The sequence below is a fragment of the Manis javanica genome, chromosome 1, assembly GCF_040802235.1.
Source record: "Manis javanica isolate MJ-LG chromosome 1, MJ_LKY, whole genome shotgun sequence".
Lineage (NCBI taxonomy): Eukaryota > Metazoa > Chordata > Mammalia > Pholidota > Manidae > Manis > Manis javanica.
The window spans coordinates 117,797,895-117,809,219 of record NC_133156.1 but is presented as its reverse complement, the minus strand read 5'-3'; the positions used below and the strand labels follow the sequence as shown (position 1 = coordinate 117,809,219).

The 11,325-nt window shown below is 38.8% G+C and overlaps 1 protein-coding gene across 1 annotated transcript in view; it reads right to left on the bottom strand.

Annotated features, from left to right (window-relative positions):
* Positions 1-3,556: 3,556 nt before the first annotated feature.
* Positions 3,557-11,325, bottom strand: part of PLCXD3 (phosphatidylinositol specific phospholipase C X domain containing 3) — a 153,317-nt gene continuing 145,548 nt past the window's right edge. The window contains exon 3 of the mRNA XM_017671223.3: positions 3,557-10,025. Within this exon, the coding sequence (XP_017526712.1) occupies positions 9,872-10,025 (154 nt within the window). The 3' untranslated portion in view covers positions 3,557-9,871. The remainder of the gene's footprint in view (positions 10,026-11,325) is intronic.

Below are 11,325 nucleotides of genomic sequence, written 5' to 3'. Positions count from 1 at the left end.
GTATCTAAAATGATCTTTGGGTAATTATCAGGACATATCTGAGTGTAACATAAAAGGAAGAGAAGCACTTCACACCTACCGTTGCACGGCTGTGGATTGTTCACCCACTCGGCACCTGAGAAGTTCACCTTTGCGGTAATGCTCAGCTGGGGACCAGCAGGGCCACCTGGGCAGACTTACTGGGTCTGGTAGGAAAGCGGCAAAGACTGGAGACCAAAGTGAGCATCAAAGTGAGGAAGGACCCATGGCCAGCAGCTGTGAAGCTTTTTATTAAGCACACAGGAAACATCCTCTGGGGGCTCAGGAAATTGCGGTGAAGGGAACAGTCTTCTAAAAGGGTGTATGAGCAGAGAGGTCTTGTGTGGAAGCCGGAGTCTGTGGAACTTTAGTTAATGTGTCCATGGAACCGCACTGTATCAACAAGCAGATGAGGAAAGGAAAATTTAACAAGAGACCTTTTTTAAGCTCAAAATGTAAACCGCCTCTCACACCCTTTCTCCTTTCTCAGCTCCGTTTAAATAGATGCATCATAAGCCAAGTTCTCCTGGGTACATATTCTTTGCAAAAGTTGACTTGACTTTACAGCTAAGAAACAGGGACTTCCTGCACTTGGAGAGAGCACCCTGAAGTGTATATTCTCCTAGATTCTCCCAATGTTGTCAGTGTTTCTCCAAGGAATACAAGAAACAGAAAATACGGCCTTGTGTTTTCTGAGCCTCATCACCACCTAAGAGTGCTCTGCATGTGCATGGCCCTTGTCCACCATTCGATGGGGGTCACAACCAGTTATAATTTCATTTCATTCTTTCCAAACATGTTTTAATAACTGCCATGCCCTGGGGAAAACAAAAATAGCGAAGATGTGCTGCTTATTGTCAAAGCTTAAATAAAAGTCTCAGAGTCCATAATCTTAGAGTCCAATGAGAAAAGGATTACCAGTTCTAAATATTTTCTGGCTTTTCCCCATGCCAAAATAGAAACCTGTCTGCAGGCACCTTTTTTCCCCTTAAAATGGAAGACTGCAATTTAATAATAGCTGAGCACTAGTGTTGAGGCAAAAGATTTTCTCAATTATTTCTCAGTAAAACCACAGGGGTTCAAGCTTACACTTCCTTATGAGGAAAACTAGTGCAAGCCGAGAAGGAGGCTCTGCCCCCAGGTGCTCGGCACCTGGCGGCCCTGGGCCCCCCGCACCTCCTCCCTGTTCCAGTCACTGAGGGCACCAACTCCCACTTTTTAAAATATAATGTGGTTTTACTGTGGTTTACCTTTGCTTAAAAGCTCGAGATGGTTCCAGGAACATTCCTATCCTCTAGACTGAAGGAAGAATATGGTAAAAGGTGTCCAGCTGCATTCAGACTCACTTCTTGCCCCTTACTTCCAGTGTGGCCATTATTATGACTCCTACCTAAGGATGCCTATCGGATCATATGCTCAGGGAGCCGATGTTGAAAGTTTCCGGTGCAATATAAGTTAGCCACAGTATTATTTTTCACTTAAAAAGAAACATTTCCTCCAATTTCCAATGACATTTTCACCCCTTCAATCTAAGTTTCACCGTTTTTGCCCTGTGTGAAGTAGACGCTTCTTGACTTAAAGGATCTGTTTTACTTTATGAGGTCAGCCTTTCCTGTTGAGAAAAAGCAGTTTTATCTGAAGTCCTGGAAGCAAGGGAAGGAAGAAGGGGTGGAGCCTCTGCTTTTTTGCTGATTTAGGGCTACGGATAGAACATGGTAGCCGAGCTTGTACATAGTATACATGGTGACAGGGAATGGGGCAGGGAGAGAGGTGGAACTACTCTTGTATACATGACCAAACCGTTTCCAATCATACTTACTGTAGAAATTGTCTTTTTCTTCTTGGGTTTTCAGGAATAACTGTTCAAAGAGTTTGGCTACAGATATTACATTGTAAAGGTCACTGAGAACAAATTTGTTTGTTTAGAGGATGAAATGTTAGCTCTAGTGAGAAATTATCAAAGACGTGCTTCATCCATTTTTAAAAATTTTGTTATCATTAATCTACAATTACATGCAGAACATTATGTTTACTAGGCTCCCCCCTTCACCAAATCCCCCCCACAATCCCCATTACAGTCACTGGGCTCTGTGTTGTACAGCCCTCCCCATGCCCCACTGCCCACATTATACATGCTAATCTTAATGTCCCCTTTCTTTTTCCTCACCCTTATCCCTCCCTTACCACCCATCCTCCCCAGTCCCTTTCCCTTTGGTAACTGTTAGTCCACTCTTGGGTTCTGTAATTCTGCTGCTGATTTGTTCCTTCAGTTTTTCTTTGTTCATATACTCCACATATGAGTGAAATCATTTGGTACTTGTCTTTCTCCGCCTGGCTTATTTCACTGAGCATAATACCCTCTAGCTCCATCCATGATAGGATTTGTTTTCTTCTTATGGTTGAATAATATTCCATTGTGTATATGTACCACATTCTCTTTACCCATTCATCGACTGATGGACACTTAGGTTGCTTCCATTTCTTGGCTATTGTAAATAGTGCTGAGATAAACATAGGGGTGCATCTGTCTTTTTCAAACTGGGCTGCTGCATTCTTAGGGTAAATTCCTAGAAGTGGAATTCCTGGGTCAAATGGTATTTCTATTTTGAACTTTTTGAGGAACCTCCATACTGCTTTCCACAATGGTTGAACTAATTTACATTCCCACCAGCAGTGTAGGAGGGTTCCCCTTTCTCCGCAACCTCACCAACATTTGTTGTTGTTTGTCTTTTGTTCATCCATTTTCTTAAGGAACATTTTAGAAATGATTTGTAGTGCTTAGCAAGGAGCCTGCCATATAGTAGGCATTTGGCAGATGCTTGTTGAGTAACTGAATAAATGAACAATGGCTCTGATAACTAACTATAGCAATGTTAAGAACAGAGATATGACTATGTGTAGTAATATTTGCAGATATACACTATTTCATAAATGTGGAAATTGTTACAACTTTATAAATAGAAATCCTCTGTCATGAACCTACTAATGCATATAAAAAGCATGGTGTTTTGGTGGACTTAGGTCCCAGTCCAACTCCCAAAATAGTCTTGGATCACATTTTTTTGCTAGATTGCCTTCATAATAAAATTACAATGCTTTCATTTTAAGACTGATCTAAACTGCAATACATAGGGTTTATTTGATGAAATCCAAAGGCAATTTCATTTCTGAAATAGCTTTTTGTACATTGGGCATAGTGGAGGTTCAGCAAAATAGATTTCCTTCACACTAAGCTTTTTAGCCTTGAGATGGTGTTTTATAATATTAACATACTATATTAATATGGCATAGCTGTACTGATGTTGGTATTCTTGGTGCCTGTATCAGAAGCTAAGAGTATCAGGCTTCAGAGATAGCCAAACTCGATGCCTTTTTTGGTGGAGAATATATTCTTTCACAGAGGAAATCCTCATATTATGATTCATGCTTTTTAAAAAGAATGATATTTTCTGATGCTCTGAGTCATGTCCCATTTATGAGGCCACTTTTGGGCTTATAATGAAGCACTTATGAATATGAAATAAAAAAAATAAAGATAACTGGTACCAGGACTTTATTAGGCATTTCACTGGATACAAAGAAACTTTTTTTTACAGTAAGAACACAATCTTATCAAAAAACTCACACTAGCTAAACAGAACAGTAGGTGTGTGTTTTCTTTATACTACATTTATTGAAGTATCAGTGACCAGATCCTAAAAAGAGAAGGCACAGATCTGTCTCCCTCTGGTGAATTTCTAGTGTCTAATGAAAGAAATGTCACCAGCTCTGCAAATCCCCATCCTTTGGAAATGAAACAAATCAACACAAATATGTGCAAGTGAGGGCATGAGATGGAGATGTTCTATGACCGAATCTGGGTTTTCTTATCACTTACAGGAATTTGAAGAGAGGGGATAGGTACCAAAACTGTTCCAAAACTCCTTCCACATTCAGACTATGCCAAGGATTCATTGTGGGGTATAGCAGTATTTGAAAACTCTATTTTAGGAATTCCAACATGGTTGTATTCTCCACAAAGTGTTCTAGAAACTGGCTGTAGATCATTCTGTTCTTACTCTGGGGTGTCAAGTCTCCAGTTCCTCAGAACAAGTGCTGGTTGTTATAATTTGCTTTGGCAAATCTCTGTCAGGTGCTCGTTCATTGACAGGGACCATATTCCACTCCCCACCCAGCCCCCAGCTCCTGCCCGGTCTCCTCAGGATCCACCGACAGGAATGTGTCTATACTTCAGACTCTTCTTCCCTCAGGCAGTCAGGAGAGGTCTTTTCTATGTCAAATTTTCTACAGTTTCATAGTTGACCAGTTCTAATCTGATAAAAAATAACCTGTGGGAAGGTGTTACTAGGAGGAGTAGTGGATTAGTTTGTTACCCCTCTGAAAGAAAGAGCAGTTCGGTTTTAAAAGAGGTCCTGGTCCTGAGTTAGAAGGTGCCACCACTTTCCAGTGGCATGTTTAATGTGTGGGTGTGTTTCTCATCATCCCAATTACTGGAGAAATGTTACTTAAAGGATTAATGGGGGAGATTCTGGCTCTTCCAACAGGCCAGTGAAGGGAAATTTTGAATGTGGTGGTATTAATCTCATAAAGGTAATTGCTTAATTATTCCATCTATTTGAGTTGGTCCTTTATAAAGCATTTGTGGAGGTTGGCATAGATCAGCATTTTCTTTCATGAAGGGTATTAGGGCTATAGAATTTTGTGAGATATCTAACATAATGGTGTGGAAGGAAGAAGGATCTCACCTTTTATAGGTAGCCCAGCTGAAAAAGAGAGGTTGGAAGGAGAGGGCTGATGGATTATCTCATAAAATAAATGGGAAATTCTAATATTAAAAAGTATTTATTGTTTGTTTGAAATTTAAATTTCACTGGGTATCCTGTATTTTATCTGGCAACCCCAAATGTGAAAAAGAAATAATTGAGAATGGAGAAAGAGAGGAAATAAGGAGACTGATTACTATTCCATACCCAGACCCAAGGCCCAAGGCGATTACAGAGTTTTTGCTTTGAGCATGACAATCTGTACAGATCTTTGAATTGTACATGCATTTTCTATTGCTATTCTACATGTAGGCAGATAGCGGAAGTGTAGAAGAGTGCTCATGATCATGTTTTGATAAGGGAACCATGTTGGAACCACCTAATGTTGATGGGCCTTTAGCAACTTTCACTGAGCCAAGGCAGTTCATCTTACCTGAGAAGATCCAATTTTTAAAAAGTCATGCTTTAGAGAAACAATTTTTTCATGGAAAACTTATCATTACAAGCAAAATGGGTTCCTGGTTTGGAAGAACAGCTTTAAAAGTGCATTGGTTCTGTGGTTGATGGAAATGAATATTAATTTAATCTCTTTGCAGGATAATGAAGTTAATAAATTAATTGACATTCGAGACATTTGAGAAGCACTGGGTGCTCCACAAGCTGGATAGTTTGCTTGTGGAAACTCAGATAAGCTCTAAAGGACATTCCTCCTATGATCTAAACAAAAATAAAGGCCATTTTAAATAAAAACATAATCTCTCTTTAAATTTTAATCCCAGATTGCAACAACATAAAATGGCAATGAATTAAGCCTGGTCACAATGTGCCCTTTTTCTTTAGGATAAGTTTAATTTTTGATAAGATACAATATACTTACACACACAAACCATATACAAGCACATACTTGTGACTCATACAAATGTACATTTAGAACTAATACCCACACAATAGTATCACAAATAAAATAAAAATGACACAATTTTCAACAGATTCCATCAACACGTTTTACAAATTCTGAAGAACATTTTTATCATTGTCATTGGGAAAACAAACAATTCAGAGCATTATTTAAAACTGTATGTAACACAGGAGCCACCTATAAATTATGGCAAATACAGCATTTACACGATTGTGTCACTGAAATCTAATTGAAAAGACTAAAGTGCTATAAAATAAAATAGTTTTAAAAATCTTGCTTAGCGTATCCTGAGAGGACACTGCATTATTTTCAGTCAGCAATTCAAAATGCAAGCATTCAACCTATGGAGCTCTCATTTGGATGAGGGACCAAAGGTTAGAAGATGGTATCATTGCATCTGTAAAACTGTAGAACTAAAAAACTCGTGAAAACGTGCATTTCCTGAGACTTCCAACTTCCCAGTCTAGAATCCTAACAGGAAAGAACCTGAACAGGTATCCCTGGCTAAAACAAGTGAACATGAGTGCTTGTAATTTATATTCAAGTCCATCTTCAATTTGCCAGCTCTCAGTATAATTGACGATGTATTTAGACTATGACTGCTAGGCATTTCTTATTTATGGTTTCATTTTTCATTGGTTTTCTAGTGATTTTTATCCTCTTAAATATTTAAATATTTGAATTATGTTTATGCCTACTAACAAAGGAGATATTGATTTTCAAAGTTGATGGCCACAGAATCAGGTTGGGTGATTAGACTGCAGTTTCAAATTGAATAATGTGTGCGTGTGTGAGATGTGCATGCTGTGTGTGTGTATATGTGTATGTTTGCATATGTGTACACACATAGGTGCATACATGCCAAACACTTCATGCTCTAATACATTCACTGTTAGGTGGCACTCCATGAAAAGTGAGTTTTCCCAGTATGGCTGAAAGTGAATATTGAGGTCATCAGTAGAATATCCTAAGGCTTTTAAAAGATGCCTCCTCATCTCTCTGCATTCATATGATTGTGTAGTAATAAGGGAGACGTAAATGATAATGGCGGGAGTATTCACCACATTGGTCCTTCAAAATGACAGACAAGAAAACCAACCAAACAATGATACTGTGCTTATTTTCCTTCATCCCTTCCACTTCTTTGATTTCCTGCTGTAGACTGGGTAAAAGTTGGATTTTGTTTGTTTTTTTGCTTTGCAAGACTCATGACATAAAGTCTTAAGAAACATGCAAAACAAAAAGTCCACCAAGATGTATCTCCTACCATCTTGGGACCTTTTTGTAGCCTTTGTGCTCCTAGCTATCTGGAAAGAATGCCCAGCTATGACAAAGAAGCACAGACTGAGGGCAAACTCTGATTGCTTAACACCAGTCCTGACCCCCCGACCCTTTTAATTTAAGGCCCACAGCCTGCTCCGTAAGTGTGCTCCAGGGCAGGGCCAATGGACAGAAGACAGCCAAAGCCACCTTCTCTCCATTCTCTTCTTCAAGGAATCCCTCCTAGTGACCTCTCCCTCAAGATGGAGGACCTGTGGCTCACTCCCACCTGCTCCCTCCTTTAGAAATTAAGGCAAGTCCATTTACTCTCAATGCCTGCTACACTGGTACTGTATGCTTACATGGCAACCGTAACATTGACTTGAAAGTACCTTTTGTCAAACAAGGTTTCTGTGTGCATATCGCTAATAGCAATAAAAAGCTTTCCTCAGTTAAGAAAATGCACAGACTAATGCTTCAGCATGTTTGTTTCTCCAGCACCCAAATGACAAATATGACAAAGGTAATTCTAAGCAAACATTATAAGAAAGCGTCTAAGTTCAAGAAAATACAACATAGTTACCTCTATATTTTATTTGTTTTTCATTAATATGTTGAAAGACCTATTTTCTGTCATATTTATAAGTTAAATCCTTGTCATAGCAAGTGTGCTTGGCTAAAGATCCTCTTGAGGGATGAATAATGAATAGTCAGAGAAAATATGCCCACAAAGCAAATTTACAGGGCATAAATTTCAATGATCAATAGTCCTTTAGAAAGGATTCATGTAGAGAGCAAGTGAAAGAGATAGAAAGACAATAAAGTGCAAGGGCAGGGAGACTGGAAAGAAGACTATATTTGTAAATAATTAGGTCCCAAGCTTGAATATTTTTACAAAAATATTTGAATATGACCAGCTACTCTACTTTCAAAGACCTTATCACTTTTGTTCATACATTGTTAAGGGTTTCTGTTTTAAAAGTAAAGCATTTAATATTATTGATGTTTTCATTTGAAAAGAAGAAATGTGATAGTGTCGGTCCATGTCTGTGTATGTTTGTGTGTATTTTTGTCTGCCTGCCTGCAGGAATGGGTATACACTGGTATACTGCATATGGCAGGACATACATACAAACTGGAATGTAGAATATATCTATTGCATGTATTTGCATGCTACTTGGTCTACTAAGCATATCTTTACACTTTTCATAAACATTCTCTTCAGTATAAACAATGTCTATTTCCTCCCTGCAGTTGCTAATAAATAGTATTTTGTGATGAGTATTTATAATCTTGTCATCAACTTTTGATTATTTATAATCTTCACATACATAATCTTGGAGTCAACTCCCTCATCTAGGTCTAGGAGATCAAGCAACATGCCCTACATTAAATTCATTAAAAACTGAGGGCATGCTTTTATTTTTCTATGGCCCCACTTCACATGGACTTCATTTTCCCAGGAGACTATTAGGGTGTGATTACTTCTAAACATGAAGATAAAATAGTTCAAAATTGTAAGAATTTCATTAATTTGTAGATTTTTAAAAATGTCTCACGATATATTCCTGTGAAACACATGAGTAAGGGTTACTGTGCTCTCTCAAGATTACTTTAGAGATGTCATATTAGCACAGAAATACCGAAAGGCTCAAATTTATAATATTTTTCTTCTCCATAGACCTTAACTATCAAATGTTGGACCACAGAAATTTCCTGTGGAGCTTTTTCCTCTGCCTCAATCTTGACCTTGGCACAGGATGGAATCCAGAAGTGATGAGTCATTACCAATTTTCAATAAGCCTGCCCAGATCACATGTATGTAAGGGTCACCTAAAGCTGTTTCATGCATCATTGAGGTTTATGGACATAATTTCAAAAGTATTGTTCCAACTCTTTCTGCTATCTTTCCTCCTTCCTCAGCTCTAAGTAAAATCCTTGAATCAAAGCTTCTTGAAATTTTTCCCTCAGAATCTGGAATTTAGAAAATATGCATTGGGAAATCCCAATTTGGTAGGAAAGCTTGAACAACCTTTCACTTCTTTCTTCTTTTCTTTTTGATCAAGAGAATTGTTAGGAGAGCTTTTATAAGAGTTATTTTCAGTTTTCTGATTTTAATTTAAGTCTTTTATTTACTGAGCACTTGCTGGGCCATATAATTTAAGAGAGTACCGTATTAAAATGGCTTCCATCTTCACCCCCTCCCCCCATTTCTCACTATGGAGTTGGCACTAGTAGTTCTTCCAGAAAAGTTTTTACTCTATATTTATAGCTGCCTTAAACAGAAATACTGTGAAACACTATTATTTTATTAAAACACAAAAACCACTGATTATGGCCTCTAATATTATGATACAGGGAAACTTATTGGATGCATATTTTCTATGGTCAAAAGTTAGTGATGATTGCCCAATTGCAGATGACTACAGGATATTACACCAAGTCCCACAAAACAAGTAAATTTTAGTACAACAATGTAATACACATTATGTAGGGTATTCAATTATTTCGAGTCCCATACAGCATCTGATTAAAAACAGCGAGCAAGAGAGGGCGCAGTAAGGTTCAGATAGAGGATACAGACAGTGTAGGAGCCCTACCTTGAAATCAGAAATGCAAGCAAGTAAACACTCATGAGTTATACACTAGAAAGACTAATTCTGAAAAACAAAATCCACCGGTCTTGTTTATCCCTAGCACGAGTAGATTTTGCTCATCAAATGGGAAATGAAATGTTTATAGTAATGCGGAGTATTATGATAATCACTGAAGAAGTGGTTTCCCCTTGCCCACCCACTACCAGCCCTAATCCCCTCAGAGATTCAGTGGAATAGATCAGAGTGTTTATAGATACTATGCCTAATACAAGGACTCTTCTCTCTCTTACTCATGGCTGCTCCAAATGGTCCTATCAAGTGTTGGCTTCTCCTTCTTCAAAGACGTAGTTGAGCTTTATGACAGTGCTGATGAAATCGCCAAGTTCCACGAAGTCAGCCGTGATGATGTTGATGCCGCTCTCCCCCGGCTTCTGGGCGCAGACCCACTGCATCATGGAAGGGAGAGCTCTGAGAAGGGAGGGAAGAGATGGGTCACAGAGGGCGAGGCACTGTTATCCGAGCCCACACTTCCCAGGCTTCCCTTTGGTTTCCTAACGTATTAAAATAAATGCTCCAAATATACAGAATGGAGGAAAAAACCAAATGGACAATGGTAAATTCTTAACCTCTGAAGAGACTATGCAGGAATATTCTCTCTTTTGGCCCCTACTGGGCTTTTCATCTTGGGGTCTATCATAGGCTATGGGAATCTGTGGTGAAATTTCTCCACTAAGAACAGAGTCTAGTTTGGCATAGCGTGATGGCAAACCTGTGAAGCTATGGGATGGTAAGGCCAGAGATAAATACATGCACTTAGCAAATATTACTATGAGCCCACTGTTTTCAGGAAATGTGCTAGATATCATAAATGAATATAGTTATGAGCAAACCCCTGCATTCATAGTGCATGGTGGTGGCAGATAAATGAGGACACAAATTTTAATGTAGGGCAACCAGGGCTTATCTTTTAAATACATCTACTGACTGCCTATTATATTCTATACACCACTGGAGGCAGTAGGAAAACTTGAGTGAACCAAGCAGTTAAAGACATCGATCTGTGTGGAGCTTACATTCTAATAAGGAGAGACAAACAATAAAAAATAATTATAAATAAATTATATCCTTTGATAGAAGTAAGTGCTCTAAAAATGAAGCAAAAAAAAAAAAAAAGAATTAGGAGTGTGCAGGTGGAGAAGAGCAGAGCAGATTGCAACTTAAAATAGGGTGATTTAGCAGGTCTCATCGCTAAAGGGACACGTGTGCTAAGGAGACAAGGGAGTTAGTCATGTGGATATCTCGGGAAAACATTCCAGCTACTACCATGGCCCTAAAGGGCTAGGATGCCTAAGCTTGTAAAAAGAAAGGGGAGAGTAGTAAAAGACAATCTTGGAGAGGTAATGAGAAAGGACAGCAGATCCCATAGGCAATGTAGGCCTTCATCAGGGCTTTGAGGTTCACTCTGAACTAAATGGGGAGTCTTAGGAAGAGCAGGTGTGTGGTGTGATCTGACTTTCATAATAAAAGATGATTAATGACCATGAGGGCATAGAGGAGAGTCACCTAGCCTAGCCTGAGAGGTCAAGGTAAATTTTCAGAAACATGCTCCCTTAATGTTGAGGGATTAGGAAGATTTAGTGGAGTAAAGGTAGGAATGGGGGTGAAGAATAATGCATGCACTTTGAGGCAGAGGAAATACCATTTCTTCATTCATTGACAGGAGTATGATGTGTACCTGGAGAAGGACATGCAGGCAGACAGAAGAAAG